General features: G+C 48.6%; 1 protein-coding gene across 1 annotated transcript in view; it reads left to right on the top strand.

The window, feature by feature from the left end:
• The window catches only part of Eef2k (eukaryotic elongation factor 2 kinase), a 63,390-nt gene that overhangs the window by 34,965 nt on the left and 5,701 nt on the right, over positions 1-22,724 (top strand). The window contains exons 4-16 of the mRNA XM_041667244.1: positions 2,737-2,797; positions 6,024-6,061; positions 6,463-6,634; positions 11,181-11,330; positions 12,112-12,244; positions 12,445-12,572; positions 13,048-13,249; positions 15,207-15,274; positions 16,392-16,469; positions 17,358-17,420; positions 19,972-20,106; positions 20,252-20,440; positions 21,815-21,939. Of these exons, the coding sequence (XP_041523178.1) occupies positions 2,737-2,797; positions 6,024-6,061; positions 6,463-6,634; positions 11,181-11,330; positions 12,112-12,244; positions 12,445-12,572; positions 13,048-13,249; positions 15,207-15,274; positions 16,392-16,469; positions 17,358-17,420; positions 19,972-20,106; positions 20,252-20,440; positions 21,815-21,939 (1,542 nt within the window). The remainder of the gene's footprint in view (positions 1-2,736; positions 2,798-6,023; positions 6,062-6,462; positions 6,635-11,180; positions 11,331-12,111; positions 12,245-12,444; positions 12,573-13,047; positions 13,250-15,206; positions 15,275-16,391; positions 16,470-17,357; positions 17,421-19,971; positions 20,107-20,251; positions 20,441-21,814; positions 21,940-22,724) is intronic.

The following is a 22,724-nucleotide window of genomic DNA, read 5'->3' as shown; positions in this document are numbered from 1 at the left end:
ATGGTCACTGGCTGTGACATTTTTCTCTGGCTAACACATTCTGCCCTCTTCTATGTTTCTACTCCTGTCCTTCAAGGAGATGGCTGCAGAGCCTCTCATGTGCCTCCTCTCCTCAGCCGGAGGTCTACCTTCCAGGGCGGGGGCAGGATAGCTCAGCATGGTCTGGATCCCAGTCTGTGAGGTCTAAGTAGGTCCTACCTCTATCTACCTGCGAGAGCACTAGGTTAGTAAGCTGATGACACAGCCCAGATCCTCGGGTTAGCCAGGGAAAGAGGGGCCCTATGCTGAGCTGGCTCTGTGTCTTGAGGCCCAGCTGGGGTCTTAGACCAGGCTGAACTATTTATTTCTAATGGCTGAGTTTATTCTACCCAGGCTGCCAGGAAGAGGATGCCAAGCATGGCTGTCTAGAACATTCTGATTGCTGGAGGCCAAGCATGGCTGTCTGAAATCTGAAACATTCTGATTCCTGGAAGCCAAGCTTGGCTGTCTGAAACATTCTGAATTTTCTAAACCTGACACTTCTTTCTCTGGCCGTCGCCTTTTAAGATTAAAAGCCTTGCTACAAGCTGGCCGTCTGTTTAGGGCAGTTTTTCCTGTCCCTCTGAACTTTCCAGGGTGGTTAAGAGCTAGATCTTTACTAGCTGCTTTAATCATGCCTGAGTTTGAATCCCGATGCTCAGGCAGGAGGCCTCACCTCTGAGCCGGTTTCTGTAAAACAGGCACAGTAATTGTCGCCATCTTAGGGTCTCTGTAAAGATTAAATGAAGCTGTCTGCTTAAGAGCCCAGCATATAGTGAACTCTGTGAACTTTGGGCACACTAGGCATTCAGTCATTTATTCATTTTCTTACCATGTTACTGGGGACTGAGCCCAGGGCTTTCTAGATACTAGACAAGTGTTCTGCCTGTGAGTTACGTTCCCAGCCTTCATATGAGATAGGGTTCCCCCCAGGTTGGCCTAGGCTGACTTTGAACTTACTATGCAGCACAGACAGACCTCCAGCTTGGCTATTCTTCTGCCTCACCTTTGAAAGTGGCTGGGGTTACAGGTCTGTGTCACCAGTTCTGGCTGGCTCTTACCTTTATGGTGTTGGTGGTTGCTAGCAGCAAGCAAGACCCTTTCAAGGCTGCACACTGACCCCCTGCCCCAGCCTCTGAGTGCCTCTCAGAATGGAGGTGAGGGAGTGGTACATCTCTCTATGTAGAACACAGTGCTTGCCTCCCACTGGCTGCAGCCAAACTGACAGCCTGGCAGAGCCCTCTTCCTCCTCTGAGCCTGGGGAGGTAACTTGCCAGGCTTCTGTTGGTTCCTGACAAACCTGTTTTCCCAGGTCTGGTGTTCTGAGAGAGAAGGCTGCTGGCCAGAGATAAGGGTTGATTCCTGCTGTAGTGACTCACTACAGGCCTGGGGCTGCGAGAGGTGCTCTGGAAAGAGGGTGGGGGGTACTCTGGGACCACCCCTCCCCCACCTCTTCTGTAATCTGTTGTTCTGTCTCTCCGTCTTTCTGTCTTTCCTTACCGTTCTCTCTTCATCTCCCTCTCTCGTGCAACCCATCTCCCCTTTTCCTCTCCCTCTCTCTCTTAGTCTCACACTCTCCCTCTCTCTCTTAGTCTTACACTCTCCCTCTCTCTTAGTCTTACACTCTCCCTCTCTCTTAGTCTTACACTCTCCCTCTCTCTCTTAGCCTTACACTCTCCCTCTCTCTCTTAGTCTTACACTCTCCCTCTCTCCATATCGCTCTCTTACACTCTCCCTCTCTCTCTTAGTCTTACACTCTCCCTCTCTCTCTTAGCCTTACACTCTCCCTCTCTCTCTTAGTCTTACACTCTCCCTCTCTCTCTTAGTCTTACACTCTCCCTCTCTCTCTTAGTCTTACACTCTCCCTCTCTCTCTTAGCCTTACACTCTCCCTCTCTCTCTTAGTCTTACACTCTCCCTCTCTCTCTTAGCCTTACACTCTCCCTCTCTCTCTTAGCCTCTCTCCACCCCATCACTTCCTCCACGTTTCCTCCACACTCTTTCTTATCTCACCTCAGAGGCAGCTCTTCCCTTCCCTGCCCCCTACGTGCACTGTGACAGTCCTTACCTCTTGGGAGCTGTGTATCCACCTGTGTGGGCTGTGCCTGGTCCAAGTACTTGGCAAAGTTGAGACTGCTACCTCCCTCCCTCCCTCGCTCTCTGGGACCTGCTGTTTGCTACTGTTAGGTCTCAGGCAGCCCATATATCCAGAGATCCTGCTATAGCTCTATAGGGTATATGGACTGCCTGAGACTTAAGTTATAGATCAATTATAAGGATATATATATCTTCAGTCACCCACTCACTGTGTGTTTATTAAGCATCCACACACACTAGGCCCTGTGGTGAACAAGACAGACACGGGCCTGCTTTGTGGAGCTGTGGCCTGATAACAGAGCAGAGCAAGTCAGACAAGAGTCCAGTAGGGAGTGCTGGTCTTGGCAAGACCACACAGAAGGAATAAGTGTATCTGAGGAAAACCAAGTCCCCATCATGCGTGGGTAGAGCCTGGGAGGGAGGGAGGGAGGGAGGAAGGGAGGGAGGAAGGGAGGGAGGAAGGGAGGGAGGAAGGAAGATGTCCACAGCCCACCCCAAGACTCAGCAAGCTGTTGGCCCAGGTGCTGAACAGGTGGGTCCTGAGGCCTATAAAGAGCCCAGGAGCATTTGAGCTAGTGAGGGGCAGGACCAAGATGCTCTAGGTGGGCTCTGCTCTCTGTAGGTACAACGCTATCACCCGGGAATGGCTGCAAGATGAGGTTTTCATCAAGATGGCACCTGAGGTAAGCAGAAGCTCTGAGGGGCCAGGGCCAAGTAGGGACTTTCCCAAACCACTCTTACTGCCCTCTTCCCATTTCTGTTTTATTTAATTTTGTCTTTTATTTTCACTCATTTATTTGTTTGTTTGTTTGTTTGTTTGTTTATTGTGTGTTTGAAAGACAGTCAGACAGACAGATAGAGTCATCCTTTGCAGGCCAGGCTAAGCAGCATCATGCTCACTGTGGCTGGCCTCCAACTTACAACTTCTTGCCCCGGCCTCCTGCATGCTGTGAATCCACTTTAATTGTGTGTGTGTGTGTGTGTGTGTGTGTGTGTGTGTGTGTGTAGGTCAGAAGACAACTTGTTTTCTTTCTTTTCATCATGTGGATCCCAGGGGTCAAATTCATGTTGTTAGGCTAGGTGACAAGCACTTTTCCTTGCAGAGCCATCCACTGGCCCTATATTATATTTTTAAATTATTATTATTATTGCATTTATTTATGTTTTTTATTTGTGAGGACATGCATGCTGCAATGCACCTGATGGGTCTGAGGACAACTTGTGGTATTTGGTTTTGTTTTCGCCACATGGGTCCTGGATGCTCAGTTTTCAGGCTCGGCGGCAAGCTGTGTTGCTCACTGAGCCATCTCACCAGCCCATGTTTTGTATTTTTAAATACTCACTTATTAACATGTATCTCACATAGCATACACATTGCTCACTGCATTTACATAGACCAAGCTTGGGATGCAGGTCAGTGGTAGCATGCTTGCCTAGCAGGCACAAGACCTTGGGATGCAGGTCTGTGGTAGCATGCTCGCCCAGCATGCACAAGACCTTAGTATCCACCCTCAGCACAGCAAAAGGAAAGAAAAACGCATACAATGCAGTGACTTTTAGCTGTTTAACAGTCACCATTCAGTTCCCCCATTCAGAACTCCCCCACCCCCGGTTTAAAGTTTGTTTTAGAATTTCATATATGCACATACATGTTTTGGTCATCACCCCCGCATACAGTCACAGCTTCATACCCTCTGTTTAAATCCCTGGAGTCCACTAGGGTTCTGTCCTGCGGTGTGCTAACACCCTCACAGTCCTCACGTCCTGCTCAAGGTCAAGCCAACCCAGATCCCAGCCTGGGCTGGGGACAGCCCAGGAAGACCCATCCCTGGCTGTTGTCAGAACATTCCTTCATCACCCTAACTCCTGGAAACCCCTGACCCACTTTTTTTTTTTTTTTTTTTTTTTTTTTTTTTTTATTTTTCGAGACAGGGTTTCTCTGTGGCTTTGGAGCCTATCCAGGAACTAGCTCTTGTAGACCAGGCTGGTCTCGAACTCACAGAAATCCGCCTGCCTCTGCCTCCCAAGTGCTGGGATTAAAGGCGTGCGCCACCACTTTCTATAATGTAGATTGCTCACCTCTAGGCATGTCCTACACAAAGAGGTCATGAAGACTTCTCAGTGGGTCACCACCAATGGCCTGATTGACTTGGCACTACCCTCTGGGTTTTGTTTGTTTTCTTTTTGCTACTAAACACATTCAGTGTCCGCAACCAGCATCCTGCAAACAAAAAAGAGAGCAGGAGTGGAAAAGGGGACTCTTCCCGCAGAGTGAGGGGACCTTTTACAATGTAACACACTCACAGAAGAACAGGAAAGGAGCTGTTCCTTACTGGTGTGTAAATCCTCAGCGTGTGGGAGACGCTGAGTTCCATCCCCACACCAGGCAGCAAGCAAAGCATACATCTTGATGAGTGTCCCCAAGGTGGGCACACGGGCATGGACCCAGAGAGGCAAAACATAGCCAGTGTTCCCACAGACTCTCACTGCTCACCCACCACAGTGCGACGCTGTCCCAGACCCTTCCTAAGACTTTCATTCATCTGTCATTGTGTCCTTTGAGTTTGGCTTCTTTTACTTGACATTTTTCATTTTTTTAAATAAGTTAAAAAATTATTTTATGTGCATTAGTGTTTTGACATGGATTTGGGGTCCCTTGGAACTAGAGTTATACACAGTTAGGAGCAGCCATGTGGGTGCTGGGAATTGAGTCCATCTAGAAAAACAGACAGTGTTCTTAACCTCTGAGCCATCTCTCCAGCCCCAACATTTTTCCCTCCTTTTGCTGTGTAAATACTTCATTGAACAAATAGACCTTGTGCTTTGTGTGGCAAATTACTGATGGATGTTTAGGTGGCCTCCTCTCTCCTCCCTTCTTTCAGTTTTTACTGTTTTTCTTTTTCCTTTCTTTATCTTCGTTTTTGAGGTTTTTTGTTTTGTTCTATCTTTTTGGTTTTTTGAGACAGGGTTTTTCTGTGTAGTCTTGTCTGTCCTGGAAACACTCTGTAGACCAGGCTGGCCTCAAACTTACGGAGCTCCATCTGCCTCTGCCTCCTGAGTGCTGGGATTAAAGGTCACCACTGTCTGGCTTATCTTCATATTTTTAGTGTGAGTACAGTGCCTTCAGAGGCCCAAAGAGGGCCCTGGAGCTGGAGCTCCAGGTGGTTGTGAGCCCGACATGTATGATGCAAGCTGAACTCAGGTTCTCTCAAGGCAGAAAGTGTTCTTAAGTAACTGCTGAGCCATTTTTTCCTTTCTTCTGTTTTGAGACAGCATTATTCAGCTTTTCATACCTGTGACACAATTCCCTATACAGTCATCTTTTTGTTGTTTTGAGACAGAGTCTTTCTAGCCCTAGCTGTCCTGAAGCTCGGTGTATACACTGGGCTGGCCTTGAACTCACAGAGATCCTCCTGCCTTTGTCCTAGGGCCTAGACAGTGCTGGGATCAAAGGCAGGGGTTACCACACCCACCTTTCATAGTCACCTTAAGAAGAAAAGGTTTATTTTGGCTCATGGTTTCGAAACTTTGAGTTGGTGGTCTGTTAGCCCTGTTGCTTTGGGCCTGTGTGGGTGGAGCACATCCCAGCAGGAGCATGTGGCAGAGGAGGCCTGTTAACCTGATGGTGACCAGGAAGCAGAGACTGAAAAACAACCTTTGCCGTGCACTGCCCCTCCCAGCATCATGTCCCCACAATGGCTCGTCCATGGGTTTGAGATGAGGTATGGAGTCCCCCTCATCCCAGCAGTCTCCAGGCTGAAAAGTCTGTCTGACTTTGGTGCTGAGGCCCAGGAGGGACAGCCTAGGGCTGTTAGGATTGAGGTGTAATGTATGGGACACCTTGCTGGGTGGGCAGCAACAGAGGGGCTTATGGGTTGCAGGTACTGATGACTCTGTCCTTTCTTTCAGCCCTTCGGCCGCGGAGCAATGAGGGAGTGCTTCAGGACGTAAGTGACTTGGCCGGCCCGAGGCTTCTGCCAAGACTCCTAACAGCTAGGACTTAGGGGTATTTTCAACTAAAGGCTCATGACAAGTAATCTGTGCCTCCATGTAGCCAGGTTCTTCACCCAATGCTGGACCCCAGCTGACCCAGTTGTAGGGGTCTGAAAGGAAAGGGAATGGCCACTCACCTGCTTGAATAGGATGGGAGGCCACGGACATCGATCCTTAACCCTTCTGGCTCTGGCTGGAGGAGTGGGCTTGTTGCCTTTCCTCCAGCTCCTGTACCCTGCTCCTTCTCCATCTAGCCGTCCGTGCCAGACAGGCGTGGTTGTTCTGAGATCTCACAGTTGTGTCTGCCATGAACCTGCTGAGTTATAGACGGGCTCCCCCTTGTCTTTCTCCCCAGGAAGAAACTCTCCAACTTTTTGCACGCCCAGCAATGGAAGGGCGCCTCCAACTACGTGGCCAAGCGCTACCTCGAGCCTGTGGACAGGAGCGTGTACTTTGAGGATGTCCAGCTCCAGATGGAGGCGAAGCTCTGGGGGGAGGAGTACAATCGGCACAAGCCCCCCAAGCAGGTGTGTGTGCCTCCTTCCTGCACCACTGGCCAGCTGTGAGAGGGATGGGGAAACATGGAGTCCTGTCTCCACCTCTTCTTTGCAGTACCGGGGACTAAAACCAGAGCTTTGCCTATGCCGGGCAAGTGCTGGACCATGGAGCACACCTCAAGCCCCTGATGTTTTGAGACAGGGTCTTTCTTGCTCTGACATTGAACTTATGCTCCTCCTCCCCCAGGCTCTGGAATTTGGGGATTAAAGGTTTGCACCACTATGTCTAGCCCTTTACCGTCTTACCAGTTGCCAGTAAGGATCACTTTTTTTTTTTTTTTTGACATGGTAAGCCGTATACTTCATATGCAGTGAATTTATTTCTAAAAACCAGGAGCTCTGTGATTGGCGTGTTCTTCTGTTGATAAATGGGATCTGTTGTTATGATCTTTATGGCGTGGCTGGTACACACACGCCGTATCACATGTATGGAGGTCAGATGACAGCCTTGGAGAGCTGGTGCTCTCCCTTTGCCATGCAGGGCCCAGGGACTGAACTCAAGTCATCAGCTTGGTGGCAAGCTCCTTCATCTGCCGAGCCATCTCATTGTCCCCTTCATGAGTTTTGTTTGCAGGTGATAGAATCCCATCTAGACTGGCTTGATCCAAAAAGGGAAGTCCTTGTTCCGTGCACTTGACAGCTAGATCCTGCTCTAGGCACGCTGGCACTGGCCATGCTGCGGTTATTAGGAATCGTCTACTCTGGCCTGAGTATCTGGGTTGGTACCACTCTTCCGGGTGCCCTTTTAGTCCCAGTAGATACAGACTCATTTCTCACCAGCCTTATTGGGACGACCACGCCTTGTTTCTTTTCTTTTTGTTTGTTTGTTTTTGGATATATGGTTTCTCATCGTAGTAGCCCTGGATATCCTGGAACTCACTCTGTAGACCAGGCTGTCCTCAAACTCACAGAGATCTGCCTGCCTCTGCCTCCTGGGTGCTGGGATTAAAGGTGTGTGCCACCACTGCCCAGCTAACAGTTCTGATGAAAGTGTCAGAACTAGGTGTCATTGGCTCTGATTATCAAGTGCATATGTCTGAACCAAAGTATTCGGGGGCAGGAGGAGTATGTGGATGGAGGAGCCTGAGCCCTGTGCTGGCCTTTGCAGTCAGGATTGAAAGGCCTTCCACCCAGGCCATATGGACTAGGACTGGGGACACGATAGCTCCAAACAGTAACAGTAGGTGTGGGGATGGATGTGGGCTTCCAGGGTTCTGGGCTCAGTGAGGTTAACCAGCCTGACCACCCAGGCAGGGATGGAGCCTGTCCTCCACCAAACTGCCTCCTCCTCTTGACCTCTGTGTTATTATATGACCTGGTGCTAGCCAAAACCTCTTGTTATCTGTGAGCATTTGAGCAAATTGGCTCTCTGTCTCTGTCCCAAATCCCTGATTCCTCAGGAAAGCCGTCCTTCCAGGCCGCCAAAGAATTTGTCAGTCGTCTGCTCATAAGGCCCTTGGTTACAACACGCTCAAGAGACCAGAGTCTGCTGGATGTGGTGGCACACACCTTTCATCCCAGCACTCAGGAGGCAGAGGCAGGTGAATCTGTAAAAGTTTTAGGCCAGACTGGTCTACATAGCAAGTTCCAGACCAGCCTCAAAGACAACAACAAAAGAGGCTCCAGCCCCCAGAGCCTCAGCAATTTAACTCACTCTGGTCTGGCTTCCCTTCTCTTGCTTCCTGGCTTATTTCCTGCCCCAGGACCTTTGTTCCGGCTGTGCCCTCAAATCTTTATCATTTCCATAATCTTTATATGGCGAGCTTCTTCTCGCAGTCCAGGGCTCAGCTTACACATCACCTCCAGAGCAAGGCCATCATCCCATCGGACATCAGATCTCCCTTCTACCCATTCAACCTTTGTCGTGTTATTCTGTGCTGTTTTCCCTTCTTTGAAGTGATGTGATCTAATAAGGACCTATCCACTTAGTTAATATTTTAATGCACCCACCCCCACCCCAGGGATTTTGTGTCTTGCCTGTTTCTGTCCCCTAGTTCCTGGGTATCAAGTAAGTAATGACAAAGCTAAATTGAAGACAGCAAATGAATATGGTTATCTGAGCAGGTGTTGGTGGCCCGCTCAACTGTGCACTGTCCCTTACCCAGCAAGCCTTCTAGCTAGCCCTGCCAGCCACACTGTCTGTGTAGAGACATGACTTTTCCCGGGACTGTCCGCTCTTCCCCCCAAGTTCGTTCTCAGAACTGCAGCTGTCTTTGCTAAAGGTCTCAGCTGTCACCTTTGGGCTCAGGTTGCTTCTGCAGTTGCTGCCTGCCTGTCTGGTGACCCTCTTCCCTAGAGGGTCATTGCTTTTGAAGTTCAAACCTGGTTCTTTCCATGTTTTGGGTCATACTGAGAGAGACAGGTGCTATGCAGAACCCTCGGGAGTTAAAAGCCACACAGGTCTGTTATTGCAGTTTAGAAACCATACATAGTATTTATATTAGCACCTGAGTATAACATGCCATACATAGGGCCTATATTAGCTCCTGAGTATAACATGCCATACATAGGGCCTATATTAGCACCTGAGTATAACATGTTATACATAGGGCCTATATTATTAGCACCTGTGTATAACATGCCATACATAGAGCCTATATTAGACCTGTGTATAACATGCCATACATAGGGCCTATATTAGCACCTGTGTATAACATGCCATACATAGAGCCTATATTAGACCTGTGTATAACATGCCATACATAGGGCCTATATTAGCACCTGAGTATAACATGCCATACATAGGGCCTATATTAGACCTGTGTATAACATGCCATACATAGGGCCTATATTAGCACCTGTGTATAACATGCCATACATAGGGCCTGTTATACCACCTGTGTATTACACACCATACATAGGGCCTGTTATACCACCTGTGTATTACACACCATACATAGGGCCTGTTATACCACCTGTGTATTACACACCATACATAGGGCCTGTTATACCACCTGTGTATTACACACCATACATAGGGCCTGTTATACCACCTGTGTATTACACACCATACATAGGGCCTGTTATACCACCTGTGTATTACACACCATACATAGGGCCTGTTATACCACCTGTATATTACACACCATACATAGGGCCTGTTATACCACCTGTGTATTACACACCATACATAGGGCCTGTTATACCACCTGTATATTACACACCATACATAGGGCCTGTTATACCACCTGTGTATTACACACCATACATAGGGCCTGTTATACCACCTGTATATTACACACCATACATAGGGCCTGTTATACCACCTGTATATTACACACCATACATAGGGCCTGTTATACCACCTGTGTATTACACACCATACATAGGGCCTGTTATACCACCTGTGTATTACACACCATACATAGGGCCTATATTAGCACCTGTGTATAACATGTCATACATACACTATAAAAATCTAGCCAGGCACAGTAGCATGCGCCTTTAATTCCAGCACTCAGGAGACAGAGGCAGGCGGATCTCTGTAAGTTTGAGGCCAACCTGGTCTACATAGTTCCGGGACAGTCAGAACTACATAGTAAGACCCTATCTCGAAATCCCCCAACCAAAATAAATTAATTTTTAAGAAATTCAAAAAATGTTGGCATTTCTTGTAATTCCCCATTGCAAAGAAAAAAAATACTTTTCTTGTCCAGGCCAAACTTAGAGAAAAGGGTTAATTTTTGTTCACAGTTCATAGGAAAGCCCTGTCAGTAGGAACATAAGGCAGATGGTCAAGCAGACAGATAGTGGACCAGGCTATAAAACCCCAAGGGCTGCCTCAGTGACTCACTTCCTTTGGTGAGACTTCACTTCCTAAAGGTTCATCAGCATCACCAGTTTAGGACACATGTCTAACCACAACTTAATAATAGCATGAACAATGACTCCTTTGTGTATCAATAAATTTTATCTTGGTGCCGAGCCCGACATCCCTCTATTTGCATCAAGAAAACTAAAACACAGTGACATGAAATAACTTGCTCAAACTTACAATATTAGTGCCAGGCCCAGTCTGAGTTGGTAGCAAAGAGATCCATAAGTTTACACAGACGTAAAATGGTCCCTTTCTGATTTATATAAAGATTGCTCTGAGCAGGCTGATAATCAGTGTCTTTGAAGACATCCAGAGACCTGGTTCCTTCTGTCCTGTAACTCTCTCACCTCCTAGGATCACAATGACCATGGTTCCAGTGAGGGTTCTCAAGCCATCCACCTCACAGGGCAGGCTGCAGTAATGGCATTGCTGGTGGTCATTTCCCATTGGCTAGGTGTGGTCACATGGTCACACCTAGCTGCAAGAGAGTCCAATCAGTGTGATTCCCTTTGTAATCCTGCCTATGTATCCTGCCACAATCCAGAGATGGGGATCTTCATATTTAAAGGAAAGGAGGAGAGTGAATTCCAGGTTCAGTTAGCAGTTCTACTGGCTGGTGAGAGCCAGGTCTGTGCCCTGAGAACAGTGTGCGCCCAGCCCAGCCCTTCCTCTTGACCATGCTCCCTGCTCTTCCACCAGGTGGATATCATGCAGATGTGCATCATTGAGCTGAAGGACAGACAAGGCCAGCCCCTCTTCCACCTGGAGCACTACATTGAGGGCAAGTACATCAAGTATAATTCCAACTCAGGCTTTGTCCGTGATGACAACATTCGACTAACACCACAGGTGAGATGCTGAGCTTGCTCTGCTCACATTTTCGTCCTCCACCCACTTGGGAAGGCTCAACCCTAGACAGGGAGATTCCTGTGGGTGGAGTCTTACCTCCTCACATCCCTGGGAACATGTGTGAACCCAGGGCTCCAACACGCTAGGCACCTGTCCCACCACACAGCAGTATCCCCAGTCCCCCACCCCTTTCCATGTGTTTCCGTGTCTGCAGTGTGTAAGTGTGTGTGTGTACCTTTGTGTGTCTGCACCTGTGTGTGTCCCTATACGATGTTGGGGATCATCTTTGACCATTCTTCTGCCTTACTCAGAGTCTCTCATTCAAACCCAGGGCTCACTGATAAGGCTAGTCTTTCTAGCCAGCTTGCTCTGAGAACCCCATCTCCACCTTCTAAAACTGGACTTAGAAGCAGACCTACATCTGCACCCAACATTTACATGAGTTCTGTGGAATCCAAGTTCTGGTTCTCATGTTTGCATAGTAAAAGGTTTAACCACCAAGTCATCTCCCAAGATTTTTTTTTTTTTTTAAAGCAATACACCTGCCACCCTGTGCTGGTTTCTTTCAGCAGCCCTAAGATGACAATAAGCTGTAACCCTAAGGGCTTTGCAGAGCTGAGCATACCCTTCTTTTGTCTTTTACTCTACAAAACTCTGCTTGAAGAGACTGCCGTTATTGGGGCGACCCGAGTCTTACAGCCTCCTGCCCAGCATCAGGCCAGCATCTGCCTAGTCCACAATCTGGCCTGCTACAACTTCTTCTCTTCCTGCCCCGACACAGGCCTTCAGCCACTTCACATTTGAGCGTTCTGGTCATCAGCTGATTGTGGTGGACATCCAGGGTGTGGGGGACCTTTACACTGACCCACAGATCCACACTGAGAAAGGCACCGACTTTGGAGACGGCAATCTCGGTAAGTGGGGAGAGCCAGCCCATGTCCACAGAGACCATCCGTGCTCCCCTGAAATCTTAGGGAACACACTGAGACACTGTTGGGCCTTCCCTGAGGTGATGGGGTAGGAACCTGGTTTGTCTGATCTACCACCCCTCCAGTTGAGCATCCTTCGTCACTAGGCAGAAATAAGACCCCAGACACCCTTGTTCTGCCTGCAGGTGTCCGGGGAATGGCTCTCTTCTTCTATTCTCATGCCTGCAACCGGATTTGCCAGAGCATGGGCCTTGCGCCCTTTGACCTCTCACCACGGGAGCAGGCTGTGGTAAATCAGAGCACCAAGCTGTTGGTGAGTACCCAGCGCTGATCAGGCTCTGCTTCCTGTGGGATGGCGTTTGCTTGGCTTTGGCCTGTTTGTGACCAGTGTGAAGAAAATGGAGAGAAAACAGAACTGACAGGAATCATGTGTGCCCAGGTACACGAACAGGCCTCTGGGCCTGCCAAGTGTGGACAGTGGGACCAGCCAGCTCACTCTTTTTAGGAACCAATTCAGGAGACAATTGGCAAAAACAAATTTTGGCCTCTGGGTGTGCATTGGGGTGTACTTCCAGCTCAAACTGGAAATACAGACTAGCAGCCCCTTTGAGCTCCATCCATGTACCCCTTCTTGGACACCATAGGGTTAATCCTGAACTGATTTTTCAATAAGATTCTGTCTTAGGCGTGTATGAAAGCCATGGATGGAGAGGTTTCAGGGTTCAAAGGAACCCTCCATTCCCTACAGAGTGCTTGCGTGACGTGACTATTCCCATTAATGTCCCCAGCAATCAGCCAAGACCACCCTGAGGGGGACAGAGGAGAAGTGTGGGAGTCCCCGCATAAGGACGTTCTCTGGCAGCCGGCCTCCCTTGCCCCTTCGCCTTTCAGAGAACTCCGGGGATGAGAACATGAGCGATGTGACTTTTGACTCTCTGCCTTCCTCCCCGTCTTCAGCCACACCACACAGCCAGAAATTGGACCCCCTCCGTAAGTCCTGGATATAGAGATCACGGGGGCAGGCACCAGGTAGAGCAGAGCTAAACCAGTTTCATTCGTGGTAGAAAATGAGACAGTTTTGCCCGGGTGGCGTTCCTGGTGAATTCATAGGACAGACTTCCAAGATGCAGCCAACCAGTATATGAAAATAGCCTCTGTGGTAGAAAACGAGACAACGCACCTCGGTGTGGTCTGTGACGCTAGCAAAGCTGGCATCTGACAGAACACAAAAGAGGACATTCCATCTCAGCGTCCTTAGTCCTTATAGTCATAGTTTACAAACTGTGAATAAGTCAGTGATGGTGGTCCATGCAGAGGCAGGGAGAGCTCTAAATTGGAGGCCAGCCAGGGCTACCTAGTCAGCCTCTTTCTCTCTCTCTCTCTCTCTCTCTCTCTCTCTCTCTCTAAAACTAAAACAAAACAATTACACCTCCCATAAGACAATCTTTTTTTTAAAAAAAAAAAAAAAAGTACTAGCAAATAAAAACTACCGGCCCATTTTGGTCGAATCTGAGACTCATTCAGCATTAGAAAACCTGTCAATATCATAGCAATAAGTCAAAAGAGCAAAGCTGAGGCTGGCAGGATGGCTCACTGGATAGAGGCACTTGCCATAAAATAACTTCATTTTTTTGAGAGAGGGTTTCTTTGTGTACCTTTGGAGCCTGTCCTGGGACTCGCTCTGTAGACCAGGCTGGCCTCGAACTCACAGAGATCACCTACCTCTGCCTCCTGAGTGCTGGGATTAAAGGTGTGTGCCACCACAACCCAGCAAACCATGAAATACTTTTTAAAAATATTAAAAGCTATTTAAAAATGTGAAAGCCGTTTTTCTGAACTGTGTTGATGTGGATGTATGCTGGGGTTGAACACAGGCTTCGTTCTTGCTCAGCTTATTCTCTGCCACTGAGATCTCCCCGGCCCGCACTATTACAGACTTAACAAAGCTGGTCAGGCTGTTGAGTGGGTGGGTCCACCTGTTTATTTCAGCGCCCAGGAGACTGAAGCAGGTAGATCTCTGTGAGTTCAAGACCAGCCTGGTCTACAGAGTGAGTTCCACAGCAGCCAGGGCTACATAATGAGATCTTTTTTTTTTTTTTTGGTTTTTCGAGACAGGGTTTCTCTGTGGTTTTGGAGCCTGTCCTGGAACTAGCTCTTGTAGACCAGGCTGGTACATAATGAGATCTTATCTGAAATAGCAGCAACAAAAGGTCAGCCAGATGGGTCAGGCTGCAGCTTGCTTAGGACAGGAGAGAGATGAGTGCCAGGAAACAGCTGGCTTGGAAGCCACATTATGGCCCACACTGTGGGCCCCCCATGGACAGGTGGCTTCTCTTCCGTCATATCTGCACTTTCTTCAGAGCTACTCAGGCCGTTAATTACATGTACTGCTCACGTTAATTACATGTACTGCTATCTGTGTATGTGATAGACACATCCATGGCTATCAAGTGGCGGACTTGGAAAGAATTGAGAAAGAAGTGTAGCTCTTCAGGGTGACAGTATCTTTTCCCCATGTGGTGCTTCTCTTTAAGAATTAGAAGTAACCAGGTAGTGGTGGCGCACACCTTTAATCCCAGCACTCGGGAGGCAGAGGCAGGCGGATCTCTGTGAGTTCAAGGCCAGCCTGGTCTATAGCGCTAGTTCCAGGACAGCCAAGGCTTTATAGTCAACCCCTACCTCAAAATAAATAAATATTTAATTAATAATTTATAGTATATATTAAATAATATATATTTTTAGTGGTGAATATATATATATTTAAAAGTAAGATGCTGGGCATGATAGTACACAACTGTAACCCTGGCTCTTGGGAGCCTGAGGCAGCAGGATTGCCAGCAGTTGGGCTGCAGAGTGAGGTTTGGTGTGGGTTCCGTGTGCTGTAGGCAGGGTATGTGTGGCTCTTTGATATGTCCTACATCAATCACCTTTGCTTGTCCCTGCTCAGATTGGCCAGTGTTTGGTGATCTTGATAACATGGGCCCTAGAGACCATGACCACATGGACAATCACCGGGTGAGTGGAAAGGAGGGAGGTTGCCGGCTGCCATCCCCCAGGGTGTGAAAGAGGGTGTTAGGTTGAGGGAGGCAGGCAGCCCAGCCCAGGTCTGCTTGGAGCACCTCTCAGATTGTCCCGCAGGTTCAAGTTCACTTTTGGCTGCTGTTTGGAATCATCATCTTGGCCAGATGATATTTTAAAGAGCTTTACTTTCTCACTTAACTCTCAAGATATACGAGGTAGACTTTTTCTTACAATAGATTTTATTCTAGAGCTTGATGGGGGCTAGGGATGGTAGAGTGCTTGCCTAGCATCCATGAAGCCCTGAGTTCAGTTCCCAGAACCACAGAAACTGGGTATAGCAGTGCACACCTGAAATCCTAACACTTGTGGATGCAAGAGGATCAAGATCATCCCTGGGAATACAGTGAGTGTGAGGCCAGCCTGGGCTACATGAACCCTTGTCTCAAAACAAGAGCAGACTATCTAAATACGTGAGGGAAGACGTATTACACTCACTGTTTCCTAAGTTTCAGCCCTGTGTTATTTGGCTTCTTTAGTAATGTGTGATGAGGCAGAACCTAATAGCAGAAAGGTGTGTTCAGCAAACGGGGCAGCAAGGAGACCAGAGGGTCTGGGGATAAAAGCTATTCAAAGATGTGCTCCAGTAACCTGCTTCCTCCAGCCAGGCCCCACGTCCTGATAACCCCGTCAGCTATGAACTCATTGCTGGGTTACCGCATAGATGAAGTTAGCACTCTCGTGATACACTCACCTCTCATAAGTACAACTGACTGGGAACCTTTGGGGGCGCATTTTGTACCAAACTGTAACAGTCCTTCAGGTACCAGAATGGCTCCCACAGCCAAGAGAAGCTCAGATAAGTTGAGTAGTTATCTAATAACTGATACTCAGCAGATGAGTATAAAGCCAGGGGTTGTGTCCGGGCATCTGGTTCCAGGGCCTAAGTTCTTTGCCACTACTTTGTACTGCTTTCTGGTCTCTCGACCAGCAGGAGGCAGGAAGACTGTTGAGTAAGGTGATAAATCAAAGGAGAGAACAGATGGCTAGGATGTCCAGATGTCATCACCACCATACTGGGAGCACCACTAGAACTATTGTCCTCTCTCTTCAGGACTCCGAGAACAGTGGGGACAGCGGATACCCAAGTGAGAAGCGAAGTGACCTGGATGATCCTGAGCCCCGAGAACGCGTGAGCACCCCCAGACCCTAAGACTGGAGACCTTTGTTCCTTCATCTGTTATCCGTTGGGATAGGAAGCTAATAGACAAATAAGAACTGGTCCTGAAAACAAGAAAGATTAAGACAACAAACTAGACTTCAGATAGCGGCAAATGCAGGAGAGACGGTGAAGCAGACAGGGATGAGGAAGGGGAAGAGAGAGAGGATTGGCTGTAAGGTTGAACATAACAAGCAGGCTGGATGTGGTGACACACTTGAGAGGGTTATGTTCAGGGCCAGCCTGGGCTAAGGATACCCTGTCTCTAAGAGAACAACCACCATAGAACAAAGACAAGAAAATGGCAGGGAAACCTTTGAAGCTGGAACCTTTGGCTGCTGAGCAGGAGGATGCTGAATAATGGGTTTCGCTGATGTGGCTGGGAGGGCTCAGGGTACAACCCTGGTAGCCCTGGGAGGGTCTCAAGCCTGCTTCCTCAGTCTCCCTCCCAGCACTCTCTGGGTGGAGGTGACTTCCATGCTCTCAGCCCTTCAGAAACTTCCCCGTGCACAGAAATAGAACCAGCGCAGTAAGGCCTGTTACACAGAAGGCCCTGGTCTCATCGTATAATTATGAATATGAAGCATAAAGGAGGAAGCTAGGCCAGAGGAAGAACTAACCACCGTTTCTCCAGTGGCTTCATGCCAACTCTGGTACCCTGAGGTCAGTTCAATCTGTTCACACAGGTTTCTGTGTGACTGTGAACTCATCAGCTCTGCAGACGATGGTTCCAGCTTCACCTGGGGCGTGGTAAACTGGTATCCCTAAAGCAGGGACCCCGGGAGGCCTGGTCCTGCTCCCTGGGAATTGGTTTCTGGAAGGAAAGTCTCCCCTTACAATACATTTTCTGTTCCCTCGCAGGGCCACTCCAATGGCAACCGAATGCCTGAATCTGATGAGGACAGCCTGGGCAGCTATGGACGGGTATGTGTCCATGGGAACAGGCAGGCAGCTATGGACGGGTATGTGCCCATGGGAACAGGCGGGCAGCTATGGACGGGTATGTGCCCATAGGAACAGGCAGGCAGCTATGGACGGGTATGCGCCCATGGGAATAGGCGGGCAGCTATGGACGGGTATGTGCCCATAGGAATAGGTGGGCAGCTATGGACGGGTATGTGCCCATAAGAACAGGCCTGCCTCTTTTGGCTCTTGTGTTCTGCCCTCCTCCTGGCACACAGCCCACCCCTCCACCTTCTGCATGTCCATTTTGCAAAGGGCAGGTTGGAGGTGATGTCCTGGGCAGGGTGCCAAGAGATTCCTGGGGAAAGGGAAAGAGATGGTCCTGGATAAAGGTCACCAGGACAGCCTCATGTTAGAGAGTTTGACCAGAAGGTCACAGCATCGGCCGCTTCTCCTTGCCACCACCCAGTGAGACATTTGCTAAGTTGCTCATCACCGCTTTTATGTGAGAAAACTGGAATCCTGGGCAACTTTTCCCACTTACCTGGCTACTCCAGGGTGTGTGTGTTCCTTATTTGAAATGCTTGGGCTCAGAAATACTTTGAATTTCAGATTATTTCTCCATTTTTTTTTTCTGTGGGTGTGCATGCAAGTGTGTGGGTACGCGTGTTTGGCCATGCACATGGAACCCAAGGTTGATAATGGGATCATCCTTTATTGTTCTTATACCTTAGTCTTCAAGGCAGGGCCTCTCAATCAAACCCAGAGCACACTGATATGGCTTATTTTACTGGTCAGCTTGCTCTGGGGATCACGCCTCTGCCTTCTAGGGCTGTAATTACGGATTGGCTGCCATTCCTATCAGGCTTCTAGGGATAGGAACTTCACCCTCATGCTTGTATAGCAGATGTTTTAACCACTAAGCCAGCATCCCAGTCTCACAGTTAGATTGAAAGAAAAAAATGGGGGGATACTCTTGGCATATACACAATTAGACAATTTGAGAGGGACCCAAAGTCTAACCGTGAGATTCATCATGTATGTTTCATATACACTTAACATGAGCCTAGGGTAATTTTACCTGCTGCTTTGAGTGCGCTTGTCCTTTGGCCGCCGTGTGAATGACAAGTGTCTGAGTGGTGGCAGCTGTCAGGCATGCTTAGGAAAGGCTCACCCTACTGCCTCATTATTCTCCGATTCTCAAACACAGTATGAACGCCACACCTCTCACTGTTTGCTAAGTGGGTCCCTCCTGCCTGCAGAGTCCCCCCCCCCAAGCCTGGTGCCCATATCTGGAGCCCAGAGGCACTTTCTAACCCAGCCACCCCAGCTGGCTGGATTCTTTTTCCTCAGCTGGTGGTCAGATGAAGGCTTCTCAGCCTGGAGCAGGACAGAGTTGCCAGGCTGAGTCACTGCTGGCGCTCTGGGCTGGGTCCTTCTTGCTCCAGGGCTGCAGAGAGTTTAGCTGCCTGTGCTCCTGAAATACCTCCTGGCGTTGCTCACTTTATCTTGGTTGAGTCACAGAGAAAGCCAGCGTGTTTGTGGGAGTCAGTCTTTGCTGGGGCCTGGCGTGAAGAAGCTAGGAGAGAAGGCTTAGCGTCGAACCTCTGCAGCTTCAGGCGATAAATGAGGGGAAGTGTTTCTCAGGGCCACTGTGGTCTGTTCCGCGGGTCATTGTGTCCTGTGGCTGCCCTCTGTCAGTACCCATGAGCTGGTGGCAACTGAGTATGAGTTTAAGGCCAGACTGATAGTCAAGGCTACACAGATAAACTGTATCTTAAAAACAAAAACAAGGGGGCTGTAGAGATGGCTCAGAGGTTAAGAGCATTGCCTGCTCTTCCAAAGGTCCTGAGTTCAATTCCCGGCAACCACATGGTGGCTCACAACCATCTGTAATGAAGTCTGGTGCCCTCTTCTGGCCTGCAGACATACACGCAGACAGAATATTGTACACATAATAAATAAATATTTTTTTAAAAAAAACAAAACAACCGGGCGGTGGTGGCGCAAGCCTTTAATCCCAGCACTCGGGAGGCAAAGGCAGGCGGATCTCTGTGAGTTCGAGACCAGCCTGGTCTACAGAGCTAGTTCCAGGACAGGCTCCAAAGCCACAGAGAAACCCTGTCTCGAAAAACCAAAAAAAATAAAAAATAAAAAAAAAAATAAAAAAAAACAAAAACAAAAGCTAAAAAAAAAGAAAAAAAAGAAAAAGAAAGAATTGGAGCCCTGGGGATGGGGCCAGAGGATGGGGGGGGGGGTGCTTCATTGTAATCCTAGCACTTGATAGTCTGAGGAAGGGAGTTTGGGAGATCATGGTGCAAAGCAGCCTAAGTACATAGTGAGTTCAGAGTCTTTCTGGACTACATAACAAGGCTCTTGTTCAAATTGTCAGGAACAAATCAAAAGAATTGGGGGCCACTCTTATCCAGTAAAGTTAGATGCCACTGGGGTTCCTTCCCCTCGCCTGCCAGCCTGCCTCCCGTTTTTATGATGACTTCTTTGACAGCACACCCAGCCCCAGCCCCTCACTTCTCTGGCCTTTAAACTCCATCCACCTGGTCTCTTCCATCAGGTCTCTGTGGAGACGTGGAACCTGCTCAATTCCTCCCGTCTGCATCTGCCAAGGCCCTCAGCTGTGGCCCTCGAAGTGCAAAGGCTAAATGCTTTGGACCTCGAAAGGAAAATCGGGAAGTCTGTCTTGGGGAAGGTATGGGGAGTGCCCGTTCCAGAGCCCGCGCAGGGCTCGCTCCACTCCTCCACTAATTGCTTCTTCTTGCAGGCTGGCTGGGCTGCCCTTAGGCATGGCTTTGGCCTCCTAGGCAGCCAGAACAACAATGCCGTCTCTGTGGCAGGTCCATCTGGCCATGGTACGATACCACGAGGGTGGGCGCTTCTGTGAGAAGGATGAGGAATGGGACCGAGAGTCAGCCATCTTCCACCTGGAGCATGCAGCTGACCTGGGAGAACTGGAGGCCATCGTGGGCCTGGGACTTATGTACTCTCAGCTGCCCCACCACATCCTGGCTGATGTCTCTCTGAAGGTGAGGGGATGTGTGGCCCCGACCTAAAGTGGAACTCAGCCAGTCCATCACTTACTACCCCCATTCCGGTGGTCAGCTCCTGGAGGATTCGTTTTGTTTGCTTTTTTCAAAACAGGGCCTGACTATGTAGCTCTGGCTGCCCTGGAACTCACTCTTGTAGACTAGGCTGGTCTCAAACTCAGAGATCCACCTGCCTCTGCCTCCCAAATGCTGGCATTAAAGGCGTGCACCACCACCACCTCGCTCTCATTTTCTAAATAGTAAGTTAACTATTTTGAATGGCTACCCAGATGTAGTTTCAGAAATGTACCAGTTACCTGAGACCCTCATAACAAATTCCCACATCCTGGTAAATTACCACGGTTGTCTTTTGGAGGCCCTGGGGAGATTCCTTCTTTGTCTCTTACAGTCTCCACGAAACAAACAAAACATCTAAAGCCAGACATGGTGATGTCCCTGTCATCCTGGTGCTCAGAAGGCTGTGGCAGGATTGTGAATTCCAGGCCAGCCTGAGCTACAGGCTACGATCCTATCTGAAACAGCCAGCTGGTATCCGCATGTATGTGTGCGTGTGTGCACATGAACGCCACAGCAGCAGTCCCTCTCTCGGGTGTGAATAGAGACAGGTGGAGCAGTGTTTGATCAGGAGAATGAAGCACAGGCATGTGCTCCAACCTGTGTGACAGAGCCAGACAAAAATGCCACATGTTAAATCACTCTAGTCCATGTATATGACACATTCAGAGCCCACAGAGGCAGAGAGTGGACGGGTCATTGCCTCTAGACGGGGTAGGCCGGAGAGATAAGTGTATAGAGAAAATCTGTGGTTTGTGGAGTCTGGTGTTTCTTTTTTGGATTGTTTAAGATATTTTGAAATTGGGCCAGCATGATGTCTTGGTGGGTAAGAGCCCCTGCTGCAAAGTCTGAGATCCTGAGTTCAATCCCTGGGTCCCACATGGTGGAAGGAAAGGGCCAACTCCCACCTTCATACATAGACTGTGGCACATGCAAGCTGACACACACAATAAATGAATAAGTAAACACAATACAAACGTAGGGTTTTGTTTTGTTGAGACCAGGTTTCTCTGTGTAGCCCTGGCTGTCTTAGAACTAGCTCCAGACTGGCCTCAAACTACCTCTGCCTCTTCCTGAGTGCTGGAATTAAAGGTGCCTGCCACAAAACCTGGCAAGCATTTAGTTTCCTAAACCCATGGTGGGGTAGCTAAACAAGCTCATCGATATACTGACAGCCGTGGACGTGAACTTCCCAGCCCAGAACTCTCACAACGACTTAAGAAACTGGAGGTTGACAAAGGAGCCCTTGCGGTCTCCCTCAGACACTCATGTGCTGTTTGTGTCCTTTCCCTTTGACAGGACACAGAGGAGAACAAGACAAAAGGCTTTGATTACTTACTGAAGGCGGCAGAAGCTGGTGATAGGCAGTCCATGATCCTAGTGGCCCGAGCTTTTGACACCGGCCTGAACCTCAGCCCAGACAGGTACTATGGCTGTCGTGTGGTTGATGTTGGGATAATCTGGGCCATGCAGGTTGCTTTTTCTTTTTCTTTTTTTTTTTTAAATAATTCATTTTGTATAGTGTACTGCCTGTGTGTATGCTTGGACACCAGAAGAGGGCACCGGATCTCATAACAGATGGTTGTGAGCCACCTTGTAGTTGCTTGGAATTAAACTCAGGACCTCTGGAAGAGAAGCCAGTGCTCCCAACCTCTGAGTCCACCCCCTGTTGGCAGGTCACTTTTCTTTGGTTCAGGACAGCCTTAGCTCTGCTTAGCTCTGAGTCCACCTCAGTGACTTTCAGCAAGTTACTTTACCTCTCTGGCCTCAGTTTCTTCTTTTGGTGAAATAGGAATAATGATGATAGTAATCTCTAATGGCGCACCCATGAAGATCAAATACCTTTCCCACAGTGCCTCACACATAAAATATACAATAAATGGAAGTCTTTACAGCATTTATAAAGATTTGATTGGAGCAGGGGGGAACCAGAAAAGGTTATGCAGTTCAGTATGATTGTCTATCGAAAATAGAATTTTGGGTGATTGTGACTGCTTTTCCCTACTCTTGTTTTAATTTGTATTCTTATGATGATGCAGTGTTTAAACTTAAGATTAAACCTTAGGACCTCAGTCTGGTCTACAGAGCTAGTTCCAGTACAGCCAGTGCTACACAGAGAAACCCTGTCCCAAAAAACCAAGGGAAGCTGGGAGATACATTCTTCAGCAGGCACCTTCTCTTTAGTATCAAGAATTCATCTCCTTTGCTG

This window comes from Microtus oregoni, unplaced genomic scaffold (genome assembly GCF_018167655.1).
Source record: "Microtus oregoni isolate MIOR12 unplaced genomic scaffold, Mior012 000016F_ref0000370, whole genome shotgun sequence".
Classification (NCBI taxonomy): Eukaryota; Metazoa; Chordata; class Mammalia; order Rodentia; family Cricetidae; genus Microtus; species Microtus oregoni.
The sequence above is the reverse complement of the archived record's forward strand: the minus strand, read 5'-3'. Positions and strand labels throughout refer to the sequence as shown.